Source organism: Ceratina calcarata, unplaced genomic scaffold, assembly GCF_001652005.2.
Source record: "Ceratina calcarata isolate Rehan_Ccalc_2016 unplaced genomic scaffold, ASM165200v1 scaffold121.2, whole genome shotgun sequence".
NCBI classification, from domain to species: domain Eukaryota; kingdom Metazoa; phylum Arthropoda; class Insecta; order Hymenoptera; family Apidae; genus Ceratina; species Ceratina calcarata.
The window spans coordinates 98,264-114,145 of NW_017133086.1; the positions used below are offsets into that span (position 1 = coordinate 98,264).

Below are 15,882 nucleotides of genomic sequence, written 5' to 3' on the forward strand. Positions count from 1 at the left end.
TTGTATTTTTTAAATGCAATCGATTCCGTGTGCTTAATTACGTCTTAAATGTATGTTTCACTTTATCACGAATGGTTGTTTTATTATGCGAGAGTATATTTTGCAAGAGAGAAAAAGAGAGAGAGAGAGAGAGAGAGAGAGGGAGAGAGTGGAAACGAGTGTGAAATTGTTCGAGAGACAAACTGTTTTTTTTTTCTAGTCGAATGAATGGAGAAATAATGGATTTTAAGAGTCGGAACAACACCTATTCACGACTGCTCGATGATCGTCGCGCTACAAACACGACTGATGTTAAAATCGATCGTCTATACGAAGAAGTACATGGAATGTGCACGGCGTTTCCTCTAGAATCTATCACGTGTCCAATGTTGATTCCCCGTGAACGCGAGGAAAGTGAGAACGGCTAAATATATTCTAAACGCCTAAAAACGTTGGATATCAGAGAGAGAGAGAGAGAGAAATGTGTAAATGTTAAAAAACGCATTCGATCCTTTTAAAATTCAATCTTTCGTTTAACGCGCCTTCGATTACGCGCACGCACGCGCGACCACGGGGGAGGAAAAATGTGTTGTATCATCTCTGACGGGTGCACAAGTGGTATTAAGTTTTACAAATGTGCAAGCATAGTCGAGTGTATTAGCGAAGAGTTAATGTCTTGACGAACGAAGGACTACTACCCGCGTACGATTGCGCGTCTCGGGTATTTCTGATTTTTTTTATTCCGAATGATGTTTGTCCGCCTTATCGTCGGCAGACTGTAACTGTCATACGAAATCCGTCTCGGACTTGTTACAATACTGTGTACCTGCTGTTCGCCGTTTGTACAGTTGCCTCTCGATGAATTTCTTTATTTCGCTGATCACGAAGACGCTCGATGTCAGCGCGACGAGGAACAGGATGTCTGTCGAGAACAACAAGTAAGAGTGAACACGATCCGTTTGATCGATTTCGCTTCGTCTTCGTACCTTTTGCCGAGAGAGCTTCCGTCTGAAAAACTCGTTGCAAAGGCGGGAAATAGATCACTAGCATCTGCCCTATTACCGACAACGTAACGGCCACCAGGAACATTTTGTTACTCCACAAACCAATGGTAAATATGGACTTGGTCTGAAACACGTTTCCAACACGTTCGTTCGTTCATACATTTATAGAAACGAATCTTATTGGATATCTATCACGAAACGTATCGTCGTTATTACTCACTTGTGATCTACAACTTAAAGCGTTGAACATGTCGAAGAAAACGAAACAGGTAAACGTCATAGTTGTGTCTCTCGCAGTGGTACCGTCAGTCGTCATCTGACGCAGAAACACAGAACGGATCAGAGGTGGCAAAGAATTCGGTGTGAATGAACTGAAGACTTCGTACCTCTCTGTTATAAACCCATAGAGTGCCAAGAATAATGATAGCAGCAGACAGTAGTACGTTGATGATCAGACGTCGATTGATCATCGGTTCCTTCGTGTCGCGCGGCTTTTGTTTCAAAACATCTTTGTCAACCGGTTCGACGCCGAGACTGTGAGAAACGATTAGTTAATTACAAGCCCTTATTCTTTCATCTCGTCAGCATCCTGACGTCTCCTCGTCGACAAATGTGGTTTGATTTAATTGTTACCTTTGAGCAGGCGGTCCATCCATAATGATATTGATCCAGAGAATCTGCATGGCATTCAACGGATTCGGTATACCCATCAAAGTAGCAAGCGCGATCAACGACAAAGCAGCTATGCTTGTACTTAATTGAAATCTCACGAAGTTTCGTATATTATGAAATATTCCTTTCCCCTCTTCGATCGCAGCACTTTGGGAACAAAAAAAAAAATGTGAAACGCGAAGATTAAAGAAACGCGGGAGGAGGAGAGACTGTACACGTACATGATGGTTTGAAAATCGTCGTCGACGAGAATCATGTCTGCAGCTTCTTTGCAGACGTCGGTACCGTTTTTACCCATGGCTATCCCTATATCGGCTCTCTTCAGAGCGACGCCATCGTTCACACCGTCGCCGGTCATGCCCACTATGTTTCCTTCCCTTTGCAAGGCTTTCACGATGCACAGCTTATGCTTAGGAGTGACCCGGTAAAACACGCTAACGTTATTGATGCACTGCTCCAACTGATTCTCGGACATCAGATCGATCTCGTCTCCGGATATCAATCGCGAATGCAGCACGTCTAGCCCGATCATGCTCGCTGTGAAGAAATAACACACAAGGGATGTATGAGACCTGTCATCGACCGATAGTCACGAATTCCAACGAAAGCGATTATTATATATACATATACCCCATACCTATCGCGGATGCAGTTTCTCTGGCATCACCCGTAACCATTTTCACTTTAACACCGCTATTTATTAAAGTCGTTATCGATTCCCGAACGTGGGGCCGCGGAGGATCGCATATACCCACGAGGCCGACGTACATGAGATCTTGCAGCGACGAACCACGCGCCAATCCGATTACTCTCAATCCCTGCTGTCCGATCTCGTACGCTTCCGTCAAGAATTCTTCGTCCCTCTTCTGATTCAAAGCGTACACTTGCCCGTTGACCGAGTACTTGCTGCACAACGGTAAGATCTTCTCTATAGCACCTTTCACAAAATAGATCTCTTGCCTGTTCTCGCCGTGCTTCGGTGTACACTTCACAGCCATCATTTTCTGTTCGGACGAGAACGGGTACTCTTGTAATCGCAGATACTTGTCTGCCACCCCGTACATGCCGTATTTCAGTGCCAACGCTATCAACGCACCTTCCGTCGGCTGACCGAGCAACGTATCGTTTTGTATAATAGCGTTGTTGCAGACGCATCCGACTTCCAGCATGTTACTAATAGCTGCATGGGCAAGGTCGAAGTTGTCGCACTTCCGAATTCGCACTTCTCCTTTATCGTTGTAACCAGCACCAGTTATATCGGCTATGTAACCCTCCGAGGTTACTACAATCGTCGCTGTCATTTCGTTCTTCGTGATAGTGCCGGTCTTATCGGAGCATATCACGTTCACGCAACCGAGCGTCTCGACCGTTGGCAGTTTCTTGACAATGGCTTTCCTCTTGGCCATTCTCATAACGCCCAGAGCCAAAGTCACGGTTACAACGATGGGCAGACCCTCCGGTATAGCCGCCACTGCTAGACTCACGCTGATGGTGAACATCTCGAGTATCGCTTTGCCTTGGATCCAGCCAAGGAGCATGATAATGCCGATGATACAGAACGAATAGAAGGACAACTGCGTGCCCAGGATGTCCATGCTTCTTTGAAGCGGTGTCTTCGGAGACTCCTCTGCTTGCATCATGGAGAACACTTTACCGAATTCGCTCTTCTCGCCCGTATTCACTACTATACCCTGCGAAATAGTTGAGTCATAATAGGTTTTTAGTTCAGTTTCGCGCGTATTCGTTTAAAGCTTACCTTCCCATTACCGCAGCGTACCAGCGTGCCCATAAACGCTATATTCCTCTTCGACGTTAATCCGTTACCTTTCAATATCGGAGCTGTCGACTTTTGTGCCGGTTCGGTCTCCCCGGTGAAACTGCTCTCATCGATCGCTAGATCTATCGCTTCGAATATCCTGATATCGGCTGGCACTCTATCCCCGATATTTAAATAAACTACGTCGCCAGGAACTAAATTGCGAGCGAGGAACGTCTCTACTCTACCTTCTCGTAAACTGTAAACAGAGAGGAAGAACGCTCTTTTCACATTTCATATTCGTACGTATAACAATTTTAACTTTTACGCGAGGCGTTACGTGAAAGAGAATTTCACCGATCGGGACCGGGTATGCTATCTTCTAACAAGGCAAAGGGAACCATGTGTTCTGCGTGAAGGGACAACGTAGCCACCGAGGAGTGTAGCCTTTAAGGAACGTGCCATCATGTTACAGCAATACTACCCACAATTTCGACAGCTCGTTTCTGCACCCTATTAGTATAAATAATAATCGTATGATTCAGCACACATACCAGTGACACGTAGGCGGCACCAATTTGTTTAATTCCTCTAAGGACTTTTCAGATCTATATTCTTGCACGAATGCAACTGTCACTACTATTATGATAGCCTGAGGAGAAAGAAATCTCGTGAAAACGATAATAGAGATTGTCAGAGAGTCATGATATGCAGTTGCAGCCACCACTCACCACTGTAATACTGACAGCATCGTCGAACTGCTTCATACATATGCTAACAAAAGCAGAACCCAGAAGTAACAGGATTAAAGGGTTTTTAAACTGAAACAGAGAGGAACGTAAGCTTAGCATTTTGTGATTCATCCCGAAGCGATGGAGGCATCATTTCAGAGCACCTGTTCGAGATACTTCTTCCATGTCGGTTCCTCTTCTTTAACGCTAAATTCATTGAACCCGACTAGTTGTCTTCGATGGTCTGCTTCCTGCCACCAAAGGCCAGTTCTCACGTCCACGTGCAACCTGGCGGACACCTCCTCCGCGCCAAGGCTGGCTGCGTCGGATGTCGTCAACCACATCATCGGGCCTTGGTCTTTGTCCTTGTAACATCCAGATTAATTGCGTTAACTCGATTGATTATCATCAGTTAAGTACTCTTTCCGCCGATTCATAAAAATCGTTCTTCTGACCTTTTAGCGTACACGTTTTCTAACTTCGAACTGACACATGTCAAGTCTTATAAAATTAAATGCATAAATCCTCGATCAGAATTTTTTTATTCCCCTCCAGGAGAATGCTCGATGTCTTTGTGTGCAGACTCATGACAACGAAGCAATCGTCCAACACGTTAACCTTCACACAGCTTTATCGAGACCGATATATTCTCGTCGAAGATGGAAACATGAATTTCGATAACATTGTGCTGGTGAATCGCGTGCGTTTGATAAAACGTTAATTGCATAAAACTAGTAATTGACTCTGTACGCAGTTTGAGATTAGAATCACTGCCGGACTGCTTTAAACGTGACACGTGTCAATCGTCACTTTTATACAGGAAACAAACTGTAGATATAGACTGATAAAACTATACATGTGTGTTTAATTGGAAACTTCTCGTGCGACAATTAAAATCAGGTCATAAGTCCTACTTGCTGGTATCTAATACCTGTAACCGTAAAACTGTTCTATTTAAGAATGTATTGGCTATACAGTCAATCCCAAAATGCAAGAGCATACAATTTTCTCGAGATAATCGCTTCCTAGGAACGCGTTATGTCATTTGTATCATTATCAAAAATGAGACCCGGATAATTATACGCAAAATGTACCATTTCTGGTATCATCATCGCGGTTTAAAAGAAGCGTTTCAATGGGAACATTTACTTTTGCGTTGAAACATAATCATCTTCGACGTCTTTGATTTATTTTACCGTAAGCCCAAAAGCAACGCTTAGGGGCTAACAATTTCCATCTGTATGCGGCTTTCTGAATAACGCTTCTCGAGCATTTCATAACATCTGCAGTCAAGCAAAATTGAAACTTACGTCTTTCACCGATGCATTTTCGTCGCGGTCCTTGTCGGCGGCTGCGGCCGTCGCTGCGGCGGCATCCAGTTCATTATCCTCGAATAGTTTTTCGTACTTCTTACTCGCCGTATCTTTCATCTCTCCCTCGAGCAGTCGTCGTCGTCGTTCGTTCTCCACCCGGTTAGTTGGAAAATTGTAGAATGTCACGTAGTTCGTTGCTTGAAGTTAAGGTGTCACGGGGACGGATCTAGCGACGACGTTTCACGTAAACTGCGTCCGTCAATCCGGTTTCACAATTTCGAAAAAAGGAAACGCACGAATCATGGTCTAGGAGGACACCCTAGCGAGATGGGAGAAAAAGACAATCGTTGAACGTATGATTCTAAACTCGGTCCACTTTTACGTTAAGACAATATAAGTACTGCTCTTATCGATCGATCGAGGAAAAGAATGATCTGGCCATCGTGGCATTGGACGGTAGGTACAAATAGTTTTTATGTGTGTATGCGCACGCGGATATTAAATAATTTACCGATTTCTACAGTCACGCGAAGGTCGGTATTTCTAATCGGGATCCTTGACTGCAGTCGGAAATTCTCGAGTGAACGGTTCCTTTTTAACTAGCTTCGTTTACTGAAACATGCCGATTGGCCTATTAAAAAAAAAAGATTCGAACGACTTCAAGTACACTAATTCGTTTCAACGCGAAATTAGGCATTGACGGTCGTTGACTTATACATACTAATAGGAACGTCTGCTTATTGGCAGACGGACAAACTAATTTGAATCGAGCAATTAATTAGAATGTTACGACGCTGTTTTAAATCAACAACACACTCGGGCTCGATCGATCGAAAGAGACGTTTGATCGCAGGTTACGATACGCAGAGAGATTACTGTCCTACCGTCGAATTAATCAAGAAGAGAGTCTCATCGATTTTCTAAAGAAGCACCGCAACTAATTTAATATTAAATAAAACTAATCGCGCATGATTCTTTCATTAAAATCGATGCCTCGCGCGCGCGCGAGTGTGTGTCTATCAGCAATCAGCGACACGAATCGAGATCACTTAATTCAAATGTGTACACGTCAAGATTATTGGCCACGCGACGAGTATCGATTAAAAAGCAAATTAAATGACTATTCGATAAACGTCTGCGACAGGGATGACAAATAAATGACCTACATATTCACGTACCTACGCGTGTACACGTTGCCACTATAATTCTCAACTACTGTGTTATCGTGCTCAACTAACGAGGATTGATTAAAAGCCACAGTTCTATAATCGTATAAACGACGTAACACGTTCGTAGAATTGCTAACAATCGAACGAGCTTGCGACCACAGGACACTGATGGTTACTTACTGAAAATCGATAGCGAAGGTTCCTCGAACGCGGACGTGGACGCACGCTACGTATAAGTATATAAATATCTAAGAACGTGTGAAGGACTCTGAAGAAGTAATTCCGAATCGTAATGAACGACGTGACGCGCTCGTAAAGTTTGTAACAATCAAACGGGCATGCGACTACTTACAGGACACTGGTTACGGGTAAAAATCGATACCGAATACGTCGTTCCTCGGCCATCGACGGGGAAACGTATATAAATATCTAAATAGAAACGTAGGTAATTCTAAGGAAAGAATTCCGGAGGAGTGTCCTACCCTCGAGCTTGACCAAGCTGCTATCAGACAACGTCAATAAGTAATCCGAGGCGCGTCGGAAGATCCAGGTCCAACGTGCTGCTAGCTCTACCAGGCGACACGTAACTATACGCCAACTCAACACGAATCACAGACTTTCAATGATACATATTCTATTTAGTACAATCCTCTATTATAGATTGTCTGTTGTCGAATCAATTGTCTTTTAGGCGAGAGCTCTATAAATGCACGTATAAAAGAAGCGTCTAACTAACATCCCATTTGCTCGACGTGTAACTACCGACTGAGTGATAGTGAATGACAGTATTGACACACCAACTGACACACCACCATCCACCACACTATCACCGACCATCACTGACTGAATCAAATACGATCCGAAATTTACCTGCTCTCGATTACGGAGATTCATCCACTGGGTATGACAAATATACGAATGATCTCCGAGCCGAGGAAGTTGTAGTAAATGTAGAGTTAAGCCAGATCGATCGGGACTATTAGTCACCTGACGAGAGGCGCACGGCCGTTTCTAATATATTTGCACGGGACTTTTAACCTCCGATGGAGGGAATAAAACCGATGGAAAATGTGTCGCATGTGAAGATCGTGTGCCCGCTGCCGGAGGAGCTGAGCGTGATAGCGAACAATGTTAAATGCGATAAATGCGGTCTGGTGTTTAAGAACGAGCCGCGGTACCGATTGCACGACCTCAAAGTGCATCAACGTAAAAATTTGGACAAGGCGACAAAGCAGAATGCACGGTACCATTGTCCGGTGGAATCCTGCGTTTACGCTCTCAATGCTGGCGAGAGGTACTTTGCCAGTATGAAATATTTGAAACAGGTCAGTATAGGAGGATGATGATCGTCGAGTTAGAATCGAATAATCCGTTGCCCGATATGTTTGATAGCATTACCTTAAGGTTCACGCGGAGAAGACGCATGCATGCGTACGCTGCGAGAAAAGTTTCTCCACCGAGGCGGCCAAGGAAGGCCACACGAGAGTATGCGGAATTGAATTTACATGTTCCTGTTCCAAGACTTACACCTCTTACGAGGCATTGCTCACCCATGCAAAAAGATCTTTACACAAGATAAATGAAAAGTATAAAAATTTGCTGAGGTAAGTTGAATCGCGAGGAGACACAATTTATTCGTCATACAGCGAATCCGGAATAATCATCTCGATTCGCAGGCGCTCGAATTCTAAGAGAATGAGATTGATCCTGTCCACCAGTCAAACAGAAATAAACAAACTGATTACGATACTACCGACGAGCCAGAATGGGAACGGGAATAAAGCGTGCAAGAAAAGTACGTCGGACATCGCTACGCAAACCGACGACTGCAGCAGAAAGAATAAAAGAGTATTGAATCCGTTGAAGCAGACTGACAGTGCTAGTAGCTATTGTTACAGTGAAAAACGTGCAATTTCTAAACATACGCAGACGGAGAGCTCTCTGAAAGTTAAGCAGAGAGTAACGTCTATGGAAACCCAGACCACGTTCAAGAATTCGTTGAAAGACAAGACAGAACAGAGACATGGAAGGAATGTGTCTCAAAATTCCGATTACACCCTGTTAAAGGAGGAGGACCTGAATCTTGCCAATTTCACGTCCTCGAACTTATTCCCGAACAGTCCTCTACCGCTTCGTCACGACGACGACGACGAATTACAAGATTTCTGGGAGGATAAAAGTACGTCCGGCACGCAGACGATACCTGAGAAAGATATGTTTGAAGTTCTGAACGATAACGTCACTCAAACGGAGTACGACACGTTTTACGATCACAATCCGTTGATACAGTGCGCCACTCCGAAGAGTAGTACAGTAGCTTTAATGACTTTGCCTTACGTCGAAGAGGCATCGTCGACGGTCGAAGGATACGCCTTCGCGTCTTCGAACAGCAAACTATCGCGATCAGATCCGATGCTGACCGATAAAACTTTCGACGACAGGTTCAGCAGCATCGAGACGCAAACGGAACAAGCTTATTCCCAACCGTTCGGTTTCGACCCGGACCCGTTGACCAGGTCGTTTGCGTTGAGCTCTACCATCGAGACGCAGACCACGAATAATCTCGACAACATGGAGCAGTTGTTGTACAGTAACACGTGCACGCAAACTTGCAACGAGATGTTACCGTCGGATTTAGGATTGTCGAATATTCAGACCCAAACGCCTTGGTCTCAGCTGGAGGATACCACGGTCTCGGCCGAAACGCAAACGAAATCGTTGATTTGCGAAACGGGTTGCAACATTCCGATGAGCGTCTGTCGCTCCTGGCTGAGCACTCAAACTAGTCACACCGAAACGCAGACCGATCTATTTAGCATTTTCGAAGGTCTCCAGTAGTAAGGGAATTGTTTATTGTGATCGTGCAGGGGTTTGCATTTAATATCGCAGGATAAGACTAACACGACCCGAATTACTTCAGTTCAGTTACTTTGGTATTTCGTTTTCATTTATACTTTACTACCAAATAATTATTTAAGTTTCGCGTATAATATGTGCAATTCGCGTTGACAGAGCGATTATATGTAACGATCGAAAACTGCATTTCGTTTTTGAGAAAGAAGATGTCTCGAATTTACACACAAGTTACACAATGTTCACTGCCAACATATACAAAATATATGTTTATACACATATGTCTCCAGAATAAGAAAATACATATTCCAGGCAATGCGAGTACAATTTACTAATAAAACTGTTGGTCTCGAACGAAATGAAATTTTAAGGGGGCAAACAAACCTTGAAACTTTTCGTTTACAGTATTTTATAACTTGACGAAAATAGTCAAAGATAAATAAAATTTAATACGGATACTGATCTACGTTTCCTTAAAATATATGTGTCCACGATGCGTGTTATGGATGTATAAAATAGTACTTTATTAGAATGTTAGAATGTAATGTGATCCTTCTTACGTTCTCAAAGTATGTAAATTGAATTGTAGAATTCTTCAATTCAAATGTTGTGTACTTGTGTCAAGTATAAAGACAATTGTAAAAAGTTTGCTTTCTCTTTCGTACAAAGTTTGATACGCTGTACACTGTTGGTTAAAGAGGCGCGTTCGTCGACTCGTTTGTAATTATCGTCATCGTATTTTCGACGCTCAAGAGTCATGTACCCCCTTAAATAGAAAAATACGCAAAGGACCTTGCGCCCGCCTCGAATCTACAATTGCTTGGCGCTGATAAATCTCAACATTTATAAAGAAATGGAACTTGTAACTTGGAAACTGTACACGTAACACTGTCACGAGATAACTATTCAAAATATAGTTGTCCTTTTCTTTCTTTTTTCTCGAATAACTGCGGTGGAATCGCGCGTTACCGACCTGCAGTGCTTAATCATGGCATCATTCGTCACGTTAAAACGTACGTATAAAAGTTAAAATCTTTAGTCGTCGCGTTTGCTCGGAGCCGTATCTAATTAGATTGCGCATTTGAACATGCTGCTACTTTTGCCCATGTTTGTTGCAAAGGATTAAAATTACGCTCAACAGACGCGATTTGCCAAACGGGGATGACACGTTTTCATATAATTGTCGTACATACACTGAGAAACGTTATGCAAGTGAAAGGTCAGAAGCTATTATTAACACACATGTAAAGGTACAACAAACATGACCCTCCCGATTCGATCGGGTTCACCGATCGACTCCAAAACCATAGAAACTCGTCTCGCGCGCGAGTTACAGGAACTTATTTTGCACTAGCTGGTGGAATACGTTTTCGTAAATGTGGAAACCAAGGACTGCGTACAAAAACCAGAGGGTATACATAATACATGAAAATGTATTAAAGTGCAGGACCAGCAGCAGCGTTGTCCGGGTCGAAGTCTGGGAGAAAATCTTTGGTCCGGTCTTCTATCCTATCCACGTTTTCGACCGCCGAGGCTAGTACTCTTAAATTGTCCACGCCAGACAATAACTGTCTTAACGAAACTTCTGCCGTCGAGGCCGCGTTTCTCAAGTCCTCGGCTAGCCTTCTCGCTGTCTGATCCACGCTATTCGAAGAAGCGGCGCGATCGTTTCTGGTGTTCGTCGCGGCGGTAGCTCTGAGCTGATCGTTCTCCCATCGAAGTAACGATATCTCCACCGTTAAAGATTTAATCTCCTTTTTCAATGATAAAATAGTACTTTCCGCATTCACCACTCGTCTCGCGTTATGTTTCAGATTATCTTCTACTTGTTCCATGGCTTTCTCAAGGTGAACCGTTTCCTCGTGTTCCATCTCTTTCCGAGATGCCAATTCCGCTTCTAGCGATCGAATCCTGCAATCGACCAAAGTAAATCGTTGAGTGTACACGTCCCGATGCATACGACCCAAACATTTCCCACCTTTCTTTCTTCTCGTCGATCTGATTGTGAGCTATTTGCAACCCGTGCCGCAAAATTTCATTCTCCAACAGTATCTTAAATAGAACGAACGTCAAGTACAGAAGTGAAGAGTATACAATGTGAAATTTAGCACTGTCCTTACTCTTTGCACTGTGGATTCTGAGATATCTTGTACATTCTCCGAGTCTGCTGCCCTATTACGAATAGGACCATCGTTCAGAAAGTCTGGTAAAGATTTCGGTACGTTCGCTTCTTCGCTCGTCCCTGGATGGGAACAGCAGTCTCGTACGGCGGCATTCGCGTCGGAATTAGTCTCGTTCGCGGATATCGGTAAATCTAAAGGAAACCCTGCACAACGAACAATCGTTAATACACAAGCAATTAATAAAACTGTGCTCGCACTACGTACCTGACGATTCTGGACGTTCACTTGATCCTACGCTAGGTTCGGCAAAAAAATGCGTGTTACAACTAGTGTTTGGTACAGACTGATTCTGTCGAGGTAATACATATTTGTCCCAATTCCCATCGGTCGAAAGATCACAATAACCGGTAACTTTCTCCTTTAATTTCTTTGTAATCCTAGTCTTCCTCACACTGTTCAATGCGAAGTCTGGGAGATTATCTATATCCGAGTCGGCCTGTTGCTTACGCTCGGGATTCAGATAGTATTGTTCTATGACCAAGTGATCTTGCACGAAATCCGGAAGTTCCGTCGGGTTACGAGAATAAACCTTTTCCAAGTTGTACGGACCAGGGCCTTTTTCCACAGGGTACGCGTTCGACGTCGACGACGGGGAGAAATAAACCTTCGGACGGGCTCCGGAATTCTGAAAATTCGTCTGCGAGCCGTTCTTCAGGAAATGCTTGAAGCTTAATGAATTCTCTTCGGTGCGGACTCTCGAGGTCTCTTGTTCTGCAGCAAATACGAGCAATCAATACGGACTGTTAATTATACATGTCCGTGAGGAGGAAAACGTCGAGAGTCTAACCTGGCTGCGAGTCCGGTTCGTCTCGATTCTTTGAGATGTATTCCTTGGAGGTGTTCCTGCAGCTCCTGCATCCTGTCGTCGTTACCTCTTCCTCCTCGGAGGACGACGACGACGATGATAGAAACGCCGTGACGCCGACGTGACGCTTCGAATTTTTCGACACGGACCGAGACGAATCATCGCTCTTTTTACGACTCGCCATCATCTATGCACCACAAGATCAACCTAACCGACGACGAGGAGCGTATCATTCGCGGTGCAGACAGGACTGCACTTGACATTTGTCACCCGCTGATCGTTCTCGGGTCAGGTTGGTCGTAGATCAGTACATCGCGTGTGCAATTTTTCTTTTATTTTTCGTCACCATTCGTCATCGCTTACACAACCTCGTCTGTACATATAATAACGGGGACCAAACGTAAAACGTGTATATACTCGAAACGTGGTGCGACACTTTTTTTTAACTTGCACTTCTTTCTCTCTGGTAATATCAATTATTAATATTATGATACGCGATGTCTCGTGTGAAATGAATAATGCTGGAGTAATGCACGTATAGATACATACACTATATCGTGCACATATACACATAGTATATGTACGTACATACCTTCCGTCAACGCGTGTTCTTAAAATTAATGTTGTAAGTAATGTAAATAATTAGTGATGGTGTGAAAGGTTGCGTGCAGTGAATGAAAATAATTCCGATGGATTTAACCGCCGCTGCATCGTAAACTACTTGTTATCGTTTTCACCAATGTATTTAACAGGCGCACGGACCGTTTCACGACAAAGGTTACATTCCAAACTGTGTGGTGGAACCTAACGATAAGAACAATTCCCCAAAGTATTTACGGATGTATACAGCGAGCGTGACAGGATGTCACCGAACGAGAAACCTTGTCGCGCGTGCATGGACTTCAAGTCGTGGGCAAAGAGTCAGAAAAAGACTTTCGACTCCGAGAAGGTACAAGAGGAACACAGAGGTTCCCGATAAAAATACAAATACGTTTATTTTTATAATTAGGTACAACGGTCGGGTAAATTCTAGCTCCGTATTTCATTCCCGTTTCGCAGGAATCTGAGAAAAAGGAGAAGAGTGATCCACCTGTAAACAACGATGTCAGACGAGCGGATTGCCCACTGGACAAGGATGAACTGGGCTCAAAAACTTGGGCATTTTTACACACCATGGCTGCTTACTACCCGGAAAAGCCGACCAGAGAACAAAGGTCGGACATGAAAACGTTCTTTCACATATTTTCCAAGTTCTATCCTTGCTACGTGTGCTCGGAGGACTTGCAAGAACAATTGAAGAAGACACCTCCAAAAACTGATTCTCAGAAGGATTTGAGCCAGTGGCTCTGCAGGATACATAACATGGTGAATAAGAAACTTGGGAAACCAGAATTCGATTGTAAACTCGTCGAACAGAGATGGAAAGATGGCTGGCTGGACGGTTCCTGCGACTGATTGATGTAAATTTTGTAAAACCTGCCCCACTCCCCCGTCTGTACAAAACGCGATGTAAGACGGTCGAGCGACAAGCGTAATTATTTCAATCGTTTGGATCACTGATCAGGAACAGTACAAAGTAGCAGACGGCGTTAGATGCGAAACGGTGAACACGGAAGTGGCGGCTGCTCTGTAACGAGGCTCGTAACCGTGGTCCTGTCCTTCACCGCTTATCGGCGCGACCTGGCACGTTCGGATGTGGAATGGAAACCGTTTGTTAGCCATAGACGGTCGGGTGATGTACAAAAATATCATGTGTCCCATGAAAACGATGCACAGCGAACATCCCTTGGCGACGCTTTCTCTTACCCATTCGTCTACTAATAAAGTGATGCACAATACCTGTGAAATAATTATTGTAAAAGACCGAGTATATTTTTATACACATTTCTTTGTACACAATATACGATACCGTCAATGGATGACACAAGAACCATGCGGAGCCCAAAGAGAACAGCGAACCGTAAAAATGTAATTTCGTCGACATTTTCTTCACCGTCTTGAAACAGCGGAGAGAGAAGATGATCCACGCGATCAACTTTAATATTATCAATCCGTATCCGGGCGGTGACTCGTAAACGTATAAAACCAGGCCTGGGTCAAAGGCGTCGGATTGGTAAATTTGCAGTGTGAATTGGCAGAAAGAGATCAGGCTAGTGAAGCACACGAGCCATCGTATTTGTCTGGGCGTCAGAACGTTCTTCGTCACTGTAAAACCCAGCGCGAGCAGCAACATGAGTACGGTGTATAAAATATCTGACAACGCTTCCAACAGCTGGCCCAGCAGGGAAGCGTTCCCTGCTACTGTCCCTCTCAGACCAAGGTTCGTGTAACTGTAAACCTCGAACAGCACTCCTACCAATTGACACAGCGCAGAACCCATGAATATTTTGTAAGACACGTGCAACAGTCTTCTCGCGCGTAATTGCACGGCTACGTAGAAACTCAGTATCACGAGTAGTATGTAACTGCAGGCAATCGCTATCAATTCCGGTAGTATGTCTATAACGAGTTAAAATTATGTTAAACAGTGTGGAATCGTTGGGAAAGATGGGAACAGAGCTGTTGCTACTTGCAGAATTCGTCAGCTGAAAAATGTTCTCTCCAAAAATCGCCCTCCCCGTTCGTCAACGATATCCAGTAGGAGACGTTTAATCCTGTTTTCGAGGAACAATCGGCTAACGCGATGAACCACCATCTCGGACGGGACGATCGGAATTTTCTATAGCTCAAACATCGTACTATCTCGTCTTCTTTGACGCATCCCGATTGTTCGGCCGTTACCAGAGACAACGGTACTATCTGACCGATTCCATCCGAAAGAACAGCTTCCTTCTCGCTACACGTTTTATTCGTGGGGTAAACGCTTGCCCATTGATCGGGCGCGTCGTAATAGAGTAATATTTTCAAATCTTGCTCCTCGCCCCCTAATTCGAAATCGTACCGGAACGTGCCTTGCTCCGTTAAGAAACAGAACCTCGCCAAGAAGGCCCAATTCTAAACAACGATGTGCGGATTGATTAAAATTAATAAATAAAATTGATTTGATGCATCGAAGCGAACGTTTATACGGATTCATTCGTAAAAGAGTGAGCGTGTCGTGACACAGTACTTTACGTGTGACGAGGTGTCCCTGAAGAATTTTACATTCCGTCAATAAGATTTGGGCAAGTGTAAAAAGGAACAGAAACATGTTAAACATGTCGAGACGCGTTATTTTCCTCGACTAATGTTTTACCTAATACACATTCCTGTTTTTCCACACGATAATCAATATTATATTCCCCCGCCCGCCGGAACCTTCAAGTATGTACTACATACACAAGTGTCTATCGATCCGAGTTCTGATGAGTGTATATCGATTGTAAGTTGTACATAGTAGTACACATACTCTCTGATTTCAATGAGAAAAGTCCGACG

At 43.9% G+C, this 15,882-nt stretch overlaps 5 protein-coding genes across 12 annotated transcripts; 2 read left to right on the plus strand and 3 right to left on the minus strand.

The window, feature by feature from the left end:
• Positions 1-196: 196 nt before the first annotated feature.
• On the minus strand, positions 197-7,582 carry SPoCk (secretory pathway calcium atpase). Of its 6 annotated transcripts, none has more exons than XM_026815018.1 (13): positions 7,495-7,582; positions 5,453-5,774; positions 4,307-4,507; positions 4,143-4,232; positions 3,966-4,063; positions 3,412-3,670; positions 2,293-3,346; positions 1,877-2,192; positions 1,617-1,802; positions 1,370-1,517; positions 1,204-1,299; positions 966-1,107; positions 197-901 (listed from the first exon to the last, which is right to left on the minus strand). In XM_026815018.1, exons 2-13 carry the CDS (start codon positions 5,570-5,572, stop codon positions 765-767), a joined length of 2,847 nt encoding a protein of 948 aa, XP_026670819.1. In that variant the 5' UTR covers positions 5,573-5,774; positions 7,495-7,582; the 3' UTR covers positions 197-764. The 6 variants fall into 6 exon arrangements, with proteins under 6 accessions (XP_026670819.1, XP_017882714.1, XP_026670824.1 ...); XM_018027225.2 differs by lacking the exon at positions 7,495-7,582 and adding an exon at positions 7,107-7,194; XM_026815023.1 differs by lacking the exon at positions 7,495-7,582 and adding an exon at positions 6,977-7,064.
• Positions 7,583-7,640: 58 nt separating this feature from the next.
• Asciz (ASCIZ zinc finger protein) lies at positions 7,641-9,933 on the plus strand. Its single transcript, XM_018027237.2, has 3 exons — positions 7,641-7,949; positions 8,017-8,228; positions 8,301-9,933. The coding sequence occupies exons 1-3, from the start codon at positions 7,668-7,670 to the stop codon at positions 9,460-9,462; spliced, it is 1,656 nt and encodes a 551-aa protein (XP_017882726.1). The 5' UTR covers positions 7,641-7,667; the 3' UTR covers positions 9,463-9,933.
• Positions 9,934-9,977: 44 nt separating this feature from the next.
• Positions 9,978-12,671, minus strand: l(3)04053 (lethal (3) 04053). The gene is made up of 5 exons (XM_018027275.2): positions 12,448-12,671; positions 11,865-12,371; positions 11,598-11,803; positions 11,456-11,529; positions 9,978-11,388 (listed from the first exon to the last, which is right to left on the minus strand). Exons 1-5 carry the CDS (start codon positions 12,650-12,652, stop codon positions 10,914-10,916), a joined length of 1,467 nt encoding a protein of 488 aa, XP_017882764.1. The 5' UTR covers positions 12,653-12,671; the 3' UTR covers positions 9,978-10,913.
• Position 12,672: 1 nt separating this feature from the next.
• Positions 12,673-14,120, plus strand: Alr (Evr1_Alr domain-containing protein Alr). Of its 3 annotated transcripts, XM_018027377.2 has the most exons (4): positions 12,998-13,090; positions 13,218-13,414; positions 13,525-13,925; positions 14,030-14,120. In XM_018027377.2, the coding sequence occupies exons 2-3, from the start codon at positions 13,328-13,330 to the stop codon at positions 13,918-13,920; spliced, it is 483 nt and encodes a 160-aa protein (XP_017882866.1). In that variant the 5' UTR covers positions 12,998-13,090; positions 13,218-13,327; the 3' UTR covers positions 13,921-13,925; positions 14,030-14,120. The 3 variants fall into 3 exon arrangements, with proteins under 3 accessions (XP_017882856.1, XP_017882866.1, XP_017882847.1); XM_018027367.2 differs by lacking the exon at positions 12,998-13,090 and adding an exon at positions 12,673-12,757 and having other exon boundaries at positions 13,525-14,104; XM_018027358.2 differs by having other exon boundaries at positions 13,525-14,104.
• On the minus strand, positions 13,993-15,852 carry LOC108626564 (transmembrane protein 145). Its single transcript, XM_018027299.2, has 4 exons — positions 15,575-15,852; positions 15,039-15,459; positions 14,375-14,964; positions 13,993-14,304 (listed from the first exon to the last, which is right to left on the minus strand). The coding sequence occupies exons 1-4, from the start codon at positions 15,662-15,664 to the stop codon at positions 14,026-14,028; spliced, it is 1,380 nt and encodes a 459-aa protein (XP_017882788.1). The 5' UTR covers positions 15,665-15,852; the 3' UTR covers positions 13,993-14,025.
• Between the last annotated feature and the right edge of the window lie 30 nt (positions 15,853-15,882).